The 15,787-nt window shown below is 47.5% G+C and overlaps 1 protein-coding gene across 1 annotated transcript in view; it reads left to right on the top strand.

Moving 5' to 3' along the window:
- Window positions 1-15,787, top strand: part of iqgap1 (IQ motif containing GTPase activating protein 1) — a gene marked incomplete at both ends in the record, with an annotated part of 63,692 nt that extends 47,905 nt beyond the window's left edge. The window contains 22 exons of the mRNA XM_084436785.1: window positions 6,318-6,408; window positions 6,558-6,725; window positions 6,829-6,971; window positions 7,151-7,321; window positions 7,646-7,729; window positions 8,247-8,318; window positions 10,608-10,677; window positions 10,823-11,187; window positions 11,384-11,547; window positions 11,655-11,879; window positions 11,973-12,113; window positions 12,235-12,319; window positions 12,695-12,927; window positions 13,063-13,195; window positions 13,396-13,498; window positions 13,585-13,720; window positions 13,855-13,942; window positions 14,058-14,267; window positions 14,599-14,765; window positions 14,961-15,083; window positions 15,206-15,314; window positions 15,674-15,787. Of these exons, the coding sequence (XP_084292911.1) occupies window positions 6,318-6,408; window positions 6,558-6,725; window positions 6,829-6,971; window positions 7,151-7,321; window positions 7,646-7,729; window positions 8,247-8,318; window positions 10,608-10,677; window positions 10,823-11,187; window positions 11,384-11,547; window positions 11,655-11,879; window positions 11,973-12,113; window positions 12,235-12,319; window positions 12,695-12,927; window positions 13,063-13,195; window positions 13,396-13,498; window positions 13,585-13,720; window positions 13,855-13,942; window positions 14,058-14,267; window positions 14,599-14,765; window positions 14,961-15,083; window positions 15,206-15,314; window positions 15,674-15,787 (3,195 nt within the window). The remainder of the gene's footprint in view (window positions 1-6,317; window positions 6,409-6,557; window positions 6,726-6,828; window positions 6,972-7,150; window positions 7,322-7,645; window positions 7,730-8,246; window positions 8,319-10,607; window positions 10,678-10,822; window positions 11,188-11,383; window positions 11,548-11,654; window positions 11,880-11,972; window positions 12,114-12,234; window positions 12,320-12,694; window positions 12,928-13,062; window positions 13,196-13,395; window positions 13,499-13,584; window positions 13,721-13,854; window positions 13,943-14,057; window positions 14,268-14,598; window positions 14,766-14,960; window positions 15,084-15,205; window positions 15,315-15,673) is intronic.

Here is a 15,787-nt window from a genome sequence, read left to right as displayed (position 1 = left end):
GCAAGATAAATTGTTAAGTGTATTTATCGGTCACACAAGAATGCTAAATGCTAGTCGCTGGGTCACAGAACAGGACTCTAAGTATTTCATTGTACCCATATCTTTATATGACATAAATATCCATGAACCCTTGAAGAATACTCTGCTATTCAATATGTGATTAGATTCGGTCCTTACTGGCTAGTGACTCAGTGATGTGGTGCAGGCTACGTGTCAGTCAGTCGGACACTCAGGCTTTCAGAACCTACCCATGATGTGGTGTGAGCATTCAGCTCAACTGTCCAAGACAACCAGCGGGAAGGGGAGTCTGTCTACTGAGTAATACACTGAGCAAAATCCAGCTTCATGACTTGCTTCATTATTGTGACTACTGCGCCACCGTATCGCATGACGGGGTTCAGTGGGGTTTTGGGGTTCAGTGTCTTGCTCAAGGACACTTCGGCACTGCTGGGATTGAACCGGGGACCTTGCGATCCCCAGCCGACTGCTCTACCTCCTGAGCTACATGCCACCCCACCTCTCTGGAACAATAAAGATGTAGGCCTACAGTACCTATACAGTACGTACTGCAAGTAGCCTTGAGAACCAATGGTTTTCGAGCCTAGTGGCCCATAGAGCGGGAGCCTATCTCCTGATTCCTTAGTATGAGGCAGCTTGATGTACAGTACTCCCCCTGGACATGACGCTATTTTGCAGGGACTTAACCACAATCCAACCCTTGATGCTGAGTGCCAAGCAGGGAGGCATTGGGTACCATTTTTTATAGTCTTTGGTATGACTTGGCCAGAGATCTACCTCAGAGGTAGAACTGGTATTTCATAGAACCATACAGTATAGTCATGTATTTATTCTAGAAAACCTAGTCTACTTCTCACAACATCTTCACTTGAACACAATTGTGTACTGAATCACTTGTCCCGAGGCTTTGTGTTGCAGCGTTGCACATGGGGGCTATTGTGGTATTATATGCCTTGTAAAGTAAATTAAATGTCATGGGAGGGGGGGGGGGGTCTACGCAACTAGTAGTGTAGAAGTTGTAAAGGGCGGGGTTCACCTAAAACATACAGGCAATGAGGTTTTCCTGTTGGCCTGAGCACTGTCTGCCCACTGCATAGAATCCTGTAGTCAGACAATGACCTAGCTAGTAAACCGAGCACTGATGGTAATTGGTAACAGGTTGAAATGTACTCAGGTAGTATTGAGTGTCCGTGTTCAGTTTTTAATGTTAAATATCCAGTAACCTCACAAGCTCACAACTAGCAGCAGCTTCCATAACATTAACGGTAGCTGTCGGTGGCTAAAGCAGTTCACGTTACAATGATAGCTATTTTGATGCTGTTGGTTCAAATTCTGTTTTGCAGGCATAAACAGAGGCAAACTCAAACTCGCATTAGCAGCAAAACAGTAACAGGAATAATCGTAATGTTAGTTGCAGATTTCCAGCCAGCTCTCCCTACCCTTGTTTGTTAACTCAATTCAATATGGTTATTGCAGATGTCATAATGGTTATTTGTGCAGATGTAGGATATATGAATATGTACACAGTAATATTCAATGAAACTTTATAGTTCATTTTATTTGATGCATGTCCAAGTATAGGCATACCCAGGGGTTAAATTGGAACTAGTTATGGGGGCCCTGAGTTAGTGCGGTTGGCAAGGGTGCACATGGGTGCATGCAGTGGCAGTAGTGCTGGTTGCGCTTTAATACTGCTTCATAAATAGCAAATATCAAGCTTTTAAAGGAGTACTTCACTGCTGGGAATTTAAAGGTCAATTGAAATTGGGTCACCTATGTAGTAGAAATGTGCAGTTGTTGCAATTTGTGCCTTATGGACAGAGAAGTGCAGTGCTGTGTATGCAGAGCTAGCAGTAACCACATGACAGTTAAATGTGTTTTGATTATAACTTACCTGTGTGAAAATGTCGTGAACACGTGTCGGGAAATGTTGCTGAAGGTGTTTTTTGTTCGGCTTACAGCTGCAAACCATGCCATGCATCGCTTCTTTGTTACCTTGGATATATGGGTTCCATTGTTCTGCTTCCAAGCTGGAAAACTAAAATACCGTACCCCATTAGCAAACCGTTTCCCACTCCAATCGCGAGAACGGTTATGGCAGTTTATAATACAGCAACCGTTCACCCTTCTATTGTGTTTTTATGTTGGATAAAAAATAAACACCACTGAAACATCTACCGACTACTTCTCGTCCCTAACATAGCTCCAGTATCCCACTATCCCATAACAACTTACGTCAAATCATTTCCTTATACGTCACGTTCCCAGGCTCTATAGGGCTGATGTCTCGCCATCAGCCAAAAAAATGTTGGGGGCAGTTGAGGACAAAGCTGTGATGAGGCAATGGTGTGAGCGGATGAAGCGCCTCAACCTCCATCTTTCACTCCCTCTATTTTAATCAGCAGCCATTTGTCAAGTGTTCCCCCACCGGTGAAGACCGTGTGTTTCTAACCCACTCAGGGGCCGAGTTGTGGGGTTCGTGGCGTTGTAGCGAGACTCCACCCTCTCAGGTCATAGCCGGTCAGGGACAGTGTACCCCTCTCCGGGCCACCCACCTGCCCTCATCAGTGAAGACTGTGTGTCTCTAGCCTACTCAGGGGCTGAGTTGTGGGGTCTGTGGCCTGCATAGTGGAGTGGTGGCGAGACTCCGCCCCCTCAGGTCAGAGCTGGTCAGGGACAGTGTTTACCTATCTGGGCCACCCACCTGCCCCCACCAGTGAAGACCCGTGTGTCTCTAGCCCACTCAGGGGCTGAGTTGTGGGTTCCATGGCTTGGATAGTAGCGTGGTAGCGAGATTCCACCCCCTCAGGTCTGAGCCAGTCAGGAAAGTATACCCCTCTCCGGGCCACCCACCAATGAAGACCGTGTGTCTCTAGCTCACTCAGGGGCTGAGTTGTAGGTTCTGTGGCATGGATAGTGGCATGGTGGCGAGACTCTGCCCCCTCGGGTTAGAGCCGGTCGGTGACAGTGTACCCCTCTCTGGGCCACCCAACTGTCCCCACCGGTAAGTAAGTAAACCTTTTATATATTATAGATCAATACATTGCTGAGCTATGACCACACTTCCTGTTCGTCGGCTTTGCCGCCAAATTTGAGTGACTGTAATTTCGAACACTTTCGAAAATCATAAATCTCTGTAATGCGTTTGTAGACATTGGTCGAGGGATTGTGCCTACTGAGTTTTGTGCAAATTGGTGAAATGTCCTAGGAGGAGATACATTTCAAGTGTTTTTCATAAAATCCAAAATGGCAGAAAATCCAATATGCCTGAAAATGACGCCAACTTTAACAGGTTGGTGGCGCTAGAGTGTTCAAGCTGTCGACTTAACACTTGGTGACAGGGGTCACGGAATTGTGCCAAATGAGTCTGACAAATGAGGTTTTGATACCTCAAATCGTTGCTAAGAGACAATACCACTTCCTGTTTGGCAGCTTCGCCGTCGATTTTGACTGGCTCCAACGTGTGAACGCTTTCGAAAAGCAAAATGCCTGTAAGAATTTTGTAGACATTGGTCTAGAGATGATGCTCACCGAGTTTCATGCAGATTGTTGAGAATCCTAGGAGGAGATACATTTTAAGTGTATTTTAAGTGTGTTGAACTCTGCTTGAGCCAAGGAATCCAAGGGTACCTCGTTTTTGAAAGTTTGGCAGACGGGTCAGAAATTGCATGCACAAATGCACTTCCAACTTTGACAAATTGGTGGCGCTAGAGTGTTTGATTTGTTGACATGAGACTTGGTGAGGAGGGCCATGGCACTGTCTCGAATGAGTATGCCAATTTTCACAACTTTTTACCATACCATAGTTCTATGGGCTGCCATTGACTGCAATGGCAGAAGAAGAAGAAGCGGAATAATAAGAAAAGGTACAAACACAATGGTGGCCTACGCAGCTACACTGCTTGGCTCCCAATAAAGCTACCAATTACAATAAGTGCCTCGCATCTTCAGTGTTTGGCCCCTGATTAGTGTGAACGCTTCTTCCGTACGTTTTTTGTCTCTCTTCAACTCGTTCATACTTTTAGGTACTTCAACCATTCCAGTATCAAAATGTTAAGGACATGGTGGGACTTCTTTCAGATTTTTAATACCTTTTATACTTTTTAAAATATTCCGCTTTTTCAACATTGTTTTTCAATGGAAGTTAATGGGGGGATTTTGAAACCTTCAGCTCATACTTTGAGCTACAGTACAGAAACCATTCAACTATCAAAATGTTCAGCTCTTTAAGCACATTGAGATTATATGAGATGAGATTTAATATATTTTATACTTTTCCAAATATTCAGCTTTTTTCAACATTTCTTTTACAATGGAAGTCAATGGGCAGACCTAGAAATCCTCTTCAACTCTGAAACCTCTCCTTCATCATTTTTTTGTGCTAGAAATCTCTTCAAAGTTTACCATGTTCAGGACCTTTAGCTGTTCAAGGTATTCAACAGATTTGTAAAATTCTTTATAGTATTGATGTAATTTAAGTTTGATTTGTTTTGTAGCTTTTTTAATATTGAAGTGGAAGTGTGGAATGTTCAGTTCTTAGAGTGTGGAAGCTATTTTTTTTCAAAATATCCACTCATTTTGCAAACTGCTATCACTCCTATAGTTTTAACAGCTCATACACATGTTGGGTGCAGGTGGGTGGCTCGGAGAGCAGTACACTGTTCTCCACCACGCCACTAAACACGCCATGGACCCCACAACTAAGCCCTTGAGTGGGCTAGAGACACATGGTCTTTACCGGTGGGTGCATGGAGATAGCCCAGAGGTCACTGTACTGATCCCGACTGGCTGTAACCCAAGGGGCGGAGGCTCATGACCATGCCACACCTCAGACCCCACAACTAAGCCCCTGAGTGAGCTAGAGACACATGGCCTTCACTGGTGGGTGCATAGAGATTGCCCGGAGGCCAATGCAGCGTCCCTGACCAACTCAGACCCGAGGGGGTGGAGTCTCCCCATGCCACTATCCACGCTGTGGACCACAGAACTCATCCCAAGTGGGCTAGAGACGCACAGTCTTCACCGGTGGGTGCATGGAGATTGCGCGGAGGTCACTGCACTGCCCCCGACCTGCTCTGACTTGAGGGGGCGGAGTCTCGCCACCACACCACTATCCATGCCACAAACCCCACAATTGGCCCTTTAGTGGGCTATAGACACACAGTCTTCATCAGTGTGTTCAGGTGGTTGGCCCGGAGAAGGGTAAACTGTCCCTGACCAACACCACTGACCCCACAACTCAGCCCTTGAGTGGGCTAGAGACACACTGACTTAATTGGTGGAGGCAGGTTCAGCTTCCAATTCTTTCACATTTCAGATTCCAGGTTTTTCAGCTTCCAGGATTTTCAGCTGTTCAGGTGTGATGCATTTGACATTTCAGATTTTTCACATTCATGCATTTTCAGCAATGCTTTTGCTATTTCTTTCAGCTGCTCAGCATTCACACGCTTTTTCTGCAGGAAATGCAATTTTCTAGTAATAATAAGAAATAAAGATAGAAAGAGAGAAATAAAGAGAAAGAAAGAAAGAGGGAATATCACATGTCACTAATTCTTTTCAACCAAATATAAACTAGCTCCAAGTCCTTATTTAGTGTATGAATTTTGAAATTTTGAATTTGACATTTTTATTTGGAATCCCACAAAGACCAACGTTCTTACTTTTTAATTAGGAGCTTGTGCACTTTGCTCCATGTTTTACCTCCCTTACAAAAGGAATCACACCTTCAGTTCTGCTGTCAGTCTCCAGCCTCCTGCCCTCCTCTGTAGAACCCAGCCAGCAGGGGAGGGGGAGGGGGAGGGCAGTGAGGCACAAAGAGGGACCTGTCCTGCTGGCCAATTAGTTGCCTGCTCTGCTCACTCCGGAAACCAACCCCAACATGCAGCCAGCAGCAGGCAGACAGAGAGAGCGTCATCTGGATGTTGTCATGTGCTACTGCAGTACATGTTGTACTATCAACACAGATGTAGGACATCCTGACATGTCCTTGTTTCGCTTTGATATTCCAGTTTAAGTGGGTTGGTAGAACTTCAGTCGGCGATAAAAAGCAGTGTGACACCCGCTTCATAGGGATGTCTGTCTGTGGTCTCCCACTGGTGTTGTTTTTCTCAGTAAACACATGCTTGCTTGAAGGAAAAGAGTGCCCTCAAGTGACCATTCAGTAGAATTACATTTGACGTGGAAGGTAGAGGCATATTTGTGTGTGCCACAAAGCTGAAAGAACGTATGTGCTTTTTTTCATATACTAGTACTTTATATACATTGTTTCATATATGTATGTGTGTATTCTACTCTTCCAGGAGACCCAGGATCCATCTGCTGTCCTGTGGTTGGATGAGATCCAGAATGCAATACTCATGGCAAACAAGGATACCAATGACGCCTTGCAGTGTAAGAACACACACACACAAACACACACACACACACACACACACACACACACACACACACACACACACACACAGTATACCAACATCCTATCACAACATCTGGTTTTAGGCGAGAGAGTGAATGTAGCTCTAATGTTTCTCTCTGCTCAGTCTCTCAGGCCATCCAGGTTGTCAACGAGGCAGTGGACAGTGGCGATGCATCTCTGACCCTGGCGGCCCTGCGTACCCCTGGGGTCGGCCTCTACGGCGTCACCCCGGAGTGTGCCCAGACCTACCAGGACGACCTGGCCAAGATCAAGCAGGACAAGAATGCCGAGGGTGAGCCAGAGACGGGTGAACGGATGGATAGATTTGTGGAGCGACGGATTACTGTGTAAGTGGAGAAATGTTTGAAATGTCTGTGACCGTGCTCATTCCCCAGGTGATAATGGCAGTGAGTGGATGAAGCACTGGGTGAAGGGGGGACACAACTACTACTACAACATGAAGACTGGAGAGGGCACCTGGGTGGAGCCAGAGGGATTCATCCAGAACAACGTCCAGCTCAACAAGGATGACATCCAGGTAGATTACACAGCAATGTTTCCACACCTATCGATTCTAATAGTGCGAGTGAAGAACCTACAGGTATCCTTTTATTGGAACCTGTAAATATTGCTTCTGTCGCAGGATGGTTGTCCACGGTGCATGCTCCGTTGTGTGAATGTGCCTTTGTGTGACTGGTGGTCTGTATTGTCTAACAGTCTGTGGTTTCCGGGGTAACCACTGCATATAACCGAGAGCAACTTTGGCTGGCCAATGAGAGCCTGATAGCCAAGTTGCAGGCACGTTGCCGCGGCTACATGGTGAGGAATGGCCTGAAGGAGCGAGTCAACTTCCTGAAATCCCAGGACCCAGCTATCACCTGCATACAGGTGAGACACACCCTGCCTCTCACTGAGGCATGAGGCAGGGGCCACACAAACGGAACTGCAGAATTACACCAGAGTGACTGTACAGTTGTTATTGTTACCACCACACGACCAATGTCGGTAGAATTTGTTGTTGGTAATCTTAACCAAAGTCCCCCCCCCCCCCCCCCGTCAACAACTCGCACAACAACCAATAATCTCTGTCAGCACCCCCATCCCCTCCCCCGTCAACAACTCGCGCGACAATCAAATTACAAATTATCTGTATCTGTATCAGTGTGAAGCTGAAACCCTTTCACCTTATGTTTACATCATTGACATTCACAGGCTCACTTTAGAGGCTACAAGCAGAGGAAGAACTTCAAAGACAGGAAGCAGTACCTGAAGGACCACGGTCAGGATGCCGTCAAGGTAACGCTCTCTTCTACAAGTACTACAAAGTAATGGACCTGCCAGCACGGGCCTGGATGCTTTCTCTGTGAGTGGTAATGTGTAGCCTCGTGAGATCACCCTGAACTTGCGAGCTCACGTTGTTTCACTACGTACATCAGTCTGGCAAAGCTTGATAGAGATCCATTTGTGCACGATCAGAAAACGACTGGCCAATCAGTATTCTATTATGAAATACTAGCAGCTACGCTGGGCGGGGTTTAGGTGTGACGATGGCGAGAAGCAACTGTTCGTTTCAAAACAACAATGGCTGAGCTTAGCGTAGATGGTGTTATAGCATCAGTTATATCTGAACAGGAGAGTACTGTATTTCTTCATTGAAAGAAAAGCAAAGAACGACACTGGATGGATACAGAAGAAGGCTATACATTGGGAAATGCAAGAGTGTAAACAGCATACTATATAACACTATACTATGTGTTAGTGGTACACAAGCATACTGTACAGATTAAACTAGATAATTTATTTTTTTCTTCAGATCCAGGCAATGGTTCGGATGCACCTAGCTCGCAAGAAATACAAAGCGCGTCAGAAGTACTTCAAAGACCATGTGAGTAGATTTTATCCATTGCACACATACCACTGCTTCTTCTTCTTCTTCTTCTTCTTCGTGTGGGTGTCGATGTTTCACTCCCTCCCAGGCTCAGGGCCGAGGGGCTATCCTTTTACCGCCCCGTACCTGGTTGAGGGGTCACCCGAGCTATATATCCGGGCACACCTCCAGGAGCCATGTCACCGTTTCGTCATCCACAAATGTCAGGCCATGCATTTCATTGGGTGTCCGATATATCGGACAGTCCTGGATGACATGGTCTGCGGTTTGTTCCTCGGCGCCACACTCGCACGTCGCACAGGATACCAAGCCCATCTGTGTATCGATGAGTGGAAGAGTCCGACACCGGTCCGGAGGCGATTGAGCCTCACCCGGTCTGGGTAAGTCCAGGTGTGGTCCGCCCATCCTGCCTCGCTGATGTTAATATCTCTACATTGCTGCAGGAGATCCCGTGTGGCAGTCACAAAATGGTGTCTCGACCTGAGACACCGGTGAGGTTCCGCTGTTACAGTGAGCCTCTTGTGGAGCAGATAATTAGGCTCCACGGTCCGGCAAGCGAGACATGCTGTGGTTCCTGTGCGGTGGAGGCAAGCGGGCTGGATGCCTGCAAGGATGGGAAGGTTGTCCACAGGATGCAGGCATCCTGTCACGATGTGCAAGGCTTCATTGATAGGTGGGTCAATGAGGCGGGTGTGAGCGCTGCGGCACCAGACTGGGCTAGGTCTGCCGTACGCAGTGTTTTTGCCCTGCCGCCCCAGCCTGATCGGACCAGTCGCCTCATCAACGCCACACGAGCTGTTAACTTCTTGCACAGTGACTCGAGGTGTCGGCGGAACGTGAGCGACCTGTCCAATGTCACGCCGAGATAGGTTGGTTCGGCGCTGTATGGCAGGAGTGTTCCGTCGGTGTGCACTCAGAGCTCAAGTTTGGCTTCCTTGTTGTTAAGGTGGAAGGCCGCTGACACCATCTTTGCCTCGCTGAGCTTCAATCACCATTTCCGGAGGTATGCCGCTAGTGTCTGCATGTCCTGTCTCAGTGTCTCCTCCACGGCCTGCCAGTCTCCAGCTGAGTACACCAGCGCAAGGTCGTCTGCATAGGCGTACTTCCTGGAGACTGTGATCAGCAGGTCGTAGGTGTAGATGTTATAAAGGTGGGGGGGCCAGGACAGATCCCTGGGGGACGCCATTCTTAAGGCATCGCAACCTGCTTCGCTGTCTGCTACCGGTGGTGAGGGTGAAGCTGCGGTTTCGGACAAGCTCCATGATCACGCTGACCATGTGTCTGTCCAGCAGCAGGCAGGGCAGCTTGCAGGTGAGGCCGCGGTGCCATACGGTGTCGTAGGCAGCCTTCAGGTATATAAAGCCGGCTCCGGCCTTCTGTTTAGCCGAGAAGTTGTCCTCGATGTCTTGAATCATCAAAGTGACTTGATCTACGGCCTGCTCCTGTGGGAGCAGCGGGTCGATGATTGGTTTCGATGCAGGCGTAGATGAGATGCTCGAGGATCTTGAAGGGGATACATAACAGAGAGATGGGGCGGTAACTCTTGGGGTCCCCTTCAGGCTTGTTCGGCTTAGGCATCGCTATAACTAGGGCTCTTCTCCAGATTTTGGGGATCTTGAGTTGGCGCAAGCAGGAAGAGAGGAACGCACTTAACCAGGACTTCAAGGCAGGCGCGACATGGAGTATAAGCTCCGGGCAGATAGAATCAGGCCCCGGAGTTTCCCTTTTACATGCTGGAGGGCAGCAGCGCACCCCTCCGGTGTGAATTCGCCGGAGATGTTACCGCCGCTAGGAGTTGTGGCCTTCCAGAGGTCAGACACTTCTTTTGCCACAAGACATGATGATTTGCGGTCTTTTCCCTCGTATGTCCCACTTTTCACAAATTGTGATGCGATTTGATTTGCAGAGATGGGGCAGTGACGGGGGGGGGGGGGGGGGGGTTGGTGTCTAGATCTACCAGTGAGGTTGCTCCATGCCTTGCGGCTGGAGTGTGAGAAGTCGATACCACTGCTGATCTTCCCATAATGACTTCACATAAGGAATGTTTGAAAACATTTGAGTCAACCAAGATAATCATGGAAAGAAACTTTTTACATAATCCACCTTTTCAAATCAAACCTTTTACATAATCAAAGCCATTAGGCATGCTGCCTGTAGGTCTTTGAGGTTTAATGAGGCAATGGAAATGTCAAACGTCATTTACCCTCTGAATCACAGCAGATTACCGGGGACATGTTTTGCATGTGGTATTGATCAACCAAGTGAATGCTGTTTGCTCCTCTGCAGATCAATGAAGTGGTGAAGATCCAAGCTTTCATCCGGGCCAACAAAGCCAGAGATGATTACAAGACTCTCAGTAAGGATGCGTCTCAATCATAGTGGACTTAGTTTCCATTTTATCTTATCAGGGCTTTAGGCTGGAATCATGATTACCACCAAAAAGACACAAGTGAAGTCAAATTTGGTCTTCACCTAACCTGTGATCTCTCCTCTTCTCTCAGTCAATGCTGAAGACCCTCCCATGGCGGTGGTGCGTAAGTTTGTGCACCTGTTGGACCACAGCGACCAGGACTTCCAGGAAGAGCTGGACCTGATGAGGCTGCGGGAAGAAGTGGTCACCAACATCCGCTCGAATCAGCAGCTGGAGAACGACCTGAACCTGATGGACATCAAGATCGGCCTGCTGGTGAAGAACAAGATTACCCTGCAGGAGGTGGTGTCCCACAGTAAGAAGTTGACCAAGAAGAACAAGGGCCAGCTGTCCAACCTGATGATGATGAACAAGCAGAAAGGAGGCCTGAAGGCCCTCAGCAAGGAGAAGAGGATCAAACTGGAGGCTTACCAGTATCTCTTCTATCTGCTACAGGTACAGTAACTTAACATTAGGACCCCAGATGTATTGTTACCACAGACATTCCATCTGTGTACTGTACCATCTGCTGTCTTCCTTTCAGATAAACCCTTCCTAACTGGCCAAGCTCTAGCGCCCTCACGTATTACGCCACATGTTACAGAAATCCTATCTAACCAGTGTACTTTACTATCTGCTGTCTTCCTTTCAGACAAACCCCACCTACTTGGCCAAGCTGATCTTCCAGATGCCCCAGAACAAATCAACCAAATTCATGGACTCTGTCATCTTCACCTTGTATAACTATGCCTCCAATCAGAGAGAGGAGTACCTGCTTCTGAAGCTCTTCAAGACCGCCCTGCAAGAAGAGATCAAGTGAGGAGCCAGATCAGACACTATACACAATCTATTGAATAACATCTTTTGTTGTGAGACACAAACATTGTCATTGACATTTTCTTTTTTACTGTGTGTTTCCTCAGATCCAAAGTAGACCAGCTCCAGGAGATCGTTACGGGCAACCCAACAGTCATCAAAATGGTGGTGAGCTTCAATCGAGGAGCGCGGGGCCAGAATGCACTTCGGCAGATCCTGGCACCTGTTGTCAAGGAGATAATGGACGACAAGACGTTGAACATCAAGACTGACCCAGTGGACATCTACAAGAGCTGGGTCAATCAGATGGAGACACAGACAGGAGAGGCCAGGTAAGAGAAGACTGCTGGATACTTGTCCACAGTTGGAGATGCCATTGCTGTTTTGGAGTCAACTGATTATTTCTCCCCACCTCTCATCCACAGTAAGCTGCCCTATGAAGTGACACCAGAGCAGGCTATGACCCATGAAGAGGTGAGGACACGCCTGGAAGCCTCCATTAAGAACATGAGGAGTGTCACAGACAAGTTCCTGTCTGCCATTATCACATCTGTGGAGAAAATCCCGTAAGTTCTGAATGTTGAATTGTGAATAGGTTGAGTATGCTTTGTACTATCCTACTACAAAGCATACTATCACCGTCAGGAAATGCACTTACTGATGCTGTGCTTATGTTTTGTATATCAGATATGGAATGCGTTTCATTGCCAAGGTGCTGAAGGACACCCTCCATGAGAAGTTTCCAGATGCTACAGAGGATGAGCTTCTCAAAGTCTGTTTCCTCCAAATGTTCTCATACTAAATCACTTTGCCTTCTGTTCTTCTGCATGGTATTCTGGTGGGCTTGACTGCTCTCTCCCCTTTACTGAAATGTGTTTATCTCTCTCTACCTTACTTATATTTCCTTCCATCCATTCCACTCTCTTTCTCTCCATCTCTTTCTTCTTCTCTCTACCCTTCCTCTGTTCTTTTCTCCCCCTGTTCCTCCCTGGCTCTGGCCTGCTGCAGCCTCCTTCCCCTCTCTATCTGCTCAGAAAAGGTGAGCATCTTTCTTTGCTCTTCTCTTTGCTCCTCTCTAAACCCCCCTAAATATCTGCTTTCTCCTATCGATCTTGTTATCTTATTATGTTGCGTTGCTGTGTTTTAGATCGTTGGGAACCTGCTGTATTACCGCTACATGAACCCAGCCATTGTGGCTCCTGACGCTTTTGACATCATCGATCTGTCGGCTGGAGGTCAGCTCACCACAGACCAGAGGCGGAACCTGGGCTCAATTGCCAAGATGTTGCAGCACGCAGCGTCCAATAAGATGTTCCTGGGAGACAATGCCCATCTCAATCCCATCAATGAGTACCTCAGCAGCTCCTATCAGAAGTTCAGGTGGGGTGATGCACCTTTGATAGACCTTCTTCTCCATTCTTTTGTGTGCTGCACTTTATGTACACTTTGTTATTTTCTGAACACTATCCATAATTGACTTTCTCATCTGTGCTCCTTGCTTCTTTCCCTCTGTAGGCGTTTCTTTTTGGCAGCGTGTGACGTTCCCTCATTGGAAGACAAGTTCAACGTGGACCAGTACTCTGACCTGGTTACCCTCACCAAGCCTGTTATATATATCTCCATTGGCGAAGTCATCAACACACACACGGTCAGTCAGTATTACTGTTGTGCGTCTTGTTTTGTCTGTAACTGAGTGTTAGGCTGCGGCCTACCCCAAACAGGTCTCTCTTGTAAATGAGACCCTGGGTCTCAACAAGATGTTTTTACCTGTATGAATAAAGGTAAAAAAAAAAAGTTTCTCTATTTCTATCTCTCTCTCTGTGACTGAAATCCATGCTCTCCCCCCAGCTGCTGCTAGAGCATCAGGACGCCATAGCTCCTGACCACAACGCCCCCATCCACGAGCTGCTGGAGGACCTGGGAGAGGTTCCTACCATAGAGTCCCTCATTGGTGAGTCTATTCGAGGTTCTCATGCTCATTGTCTCTCTGGCTCATCTCCCCTGTGTATCTGATTGATCATAACCCCTCACCCCCAGGTGAGAACCCACTTCCCCCTGGAGATCCCAACAAAGAAATGATGGGGAAGACAGAGGTGTCCCTCACCCTCACCAACAAATTTGACCTCCCTGGAGAGGCCAATGCTGAGATGGATGCTAAGACCCTTCTTCTTAAGTAGGAATCTCACCTGGTTGTTAAAAAAGAAAAAAAAAGATTTCACTGTTTGACTGCTCATCTAGTCCAGTGTCCACTCCTCTAACCTACAACCTACTCTGTGTATCTCTCTCCCTCTCCTCTCCTCTCTCAAGCACCAAGAGGCTGATTGTGGATGTGATCCGGTTCCAGCCTGGGGACACGCTCACTGAGATCCTGGACTCTTCTGCCAGTCCAGAGCAGGTCAGACACTGGACGCAAAGGGGCGTGCTTCTCTTTGCTAACCAGACAGCAGATTTTGAACCTAAAAAGCACCTTCAACCTAAGCACTTACACTTTTTGATTTGACCTCTGACAGGAAGTGGAGTACCAGCGGGCCATGCAGAGGAGGGCCATCCGAGATGCCAAGACCCCAGAGAAGATGAAGCAGGCCAAGCCGGTGGTGGATGACAGTCTGACGCTGCAGGGGAAGAAGGACAAGATCAGGAGCAACCTGGAGAGGCTGGCGGAGCTGGGCAAGGTGCACCCTGAGAAACGATACCAGGACCTCATCAACGACATCGCCAAGGTACCACTCTCCTGGCCCTGCATCACACATGTGTGTGCGCTTGTGTGTGCGCTTGTGTGTGCTTGTGTGTGCTTGTGTGTGCTTGTGTGTGCTTGTGTGTGTGTGTGTGTGTGCGCTTGTGTGCGCTTGTGTGCGCTTGTGTGTGCTTGTGTGCGCTTGTGTGTGCTTGTGTGCGTGTGTGTGCGTGTGTGTGTGCGTGTGTGTGTGCGTGTGTGTGTGTGTGTGTGTGTGTGTGAGAGAGAGAGAGGGGGGGGGGAGGGAGGGAGGGAGAATGGCAATATTGATTGCCATTTGAGTTTAACCACATAGCAATGTGTTTGGTGTATTACAGGACATCAGGAATCAGCGGAGGTATCGTCAGAGAAGGAAGGCGGAGCTGATGAAACTACAGCAGACCAATACCGCCCTCAACTCCAAGACAGCCTTCTTCAATGTGCAGATAGACTACTACAACCAGTACATCACAACCTGCATGGACAACCTGACCAGCAAGGGAAAGTGAGTGGCTTCTCAACTCACAATACCAGCTCACATGGTCTACATCTCTAGCTGTTTCAGGCGCAGCATTCAGCACTCAATGTTAAGGAAAATAGATTAGATTCCTCCTGTAAGCGTTTGATTTGTATTCGTTTAGATAGAAAGATAAACTGCTGGGTAGACTGTGTATGCACAGATCTCTTCATCTCTCCACAGGCTGTCTAAGAAGCCAGGCGATGCCAAGGCCAAGAAGAGTAAGCAAGTGTCTCAGAAATACACCGCCGCTCGCCTCCATGAGAAGGGCGTGCTGATCGAGATAGAAGACCTACAGACCAACCAGTGAGTTCACCAATCAATCAATCGGTCAATCCATCATGTACAGTGAGAAGGCATAGGATGAATGCAGTACATTATGTTCAAATAAATTATGTTTTCCTCTATTCTCTCCTTCTCTCCTCTAGGTTTAAGAATGTTATCTTCGAGATCTCTCCTTCAGAAACCGTTGGAGTGTTTGATGTGAAGGCTAAGTTCATGGGAGTGCACTTGGAGACGTTAATGGTGGAGTACCAGGTATGGCTGCTTCCGTTACTTAAAAAAGTAAAGTTGAGGTCCGCACACAGCTACTCCACAGGGCTATTTATGGGTAAAAGATAACAACGTTTCGACGCGTGTGGGTCTTCGTCAGATAGCCCTGTGGAGTAGCTGTGTGCGGACCTCAACTTTACTTTATCAGATGTCATTTTGTCCTGCACCAGCACGGTGGATGTGCTTGGCATACATTTTATTGTATTTCTTTACTTCCATTACTTCTCATAGCTACCTGCTGTTGCATGATGTCTTTTAGAAATGTTAAAAGGACGAGCGGGATTCACTATTCGAACGAGAAGAGATTATAATTCCGTCACCCTTTGTCTCTCTCCCTCTCCTAGGATCTTCTGCAGCTGCAGTATGAAGGTGTGGCAGTGATGAAACTCTTTGACAGGGCTACAATCAACGTCAACCTGCTCATCTTCCTGCTCAATAAGAAGTTTTATGGCAAATAG

This window comes from Borostomias antarcticus, assembly GCF_949987555.1.
Source record: "Borostomias antarcticus genome assembly, chromosome: 4".
Classification (NCBI taxonomy): Eukaryota; Metazoa; Chordata; class Actinopteri; order Stomiiformes; family Stomiidae; genus Borostomias; species Borostomias antarcticus.
The sequence above is the reverse complement of the archived record's forward strand: the minus strand, read 5'-3'. Positions and strand labels throughout refer to the sequence as shown.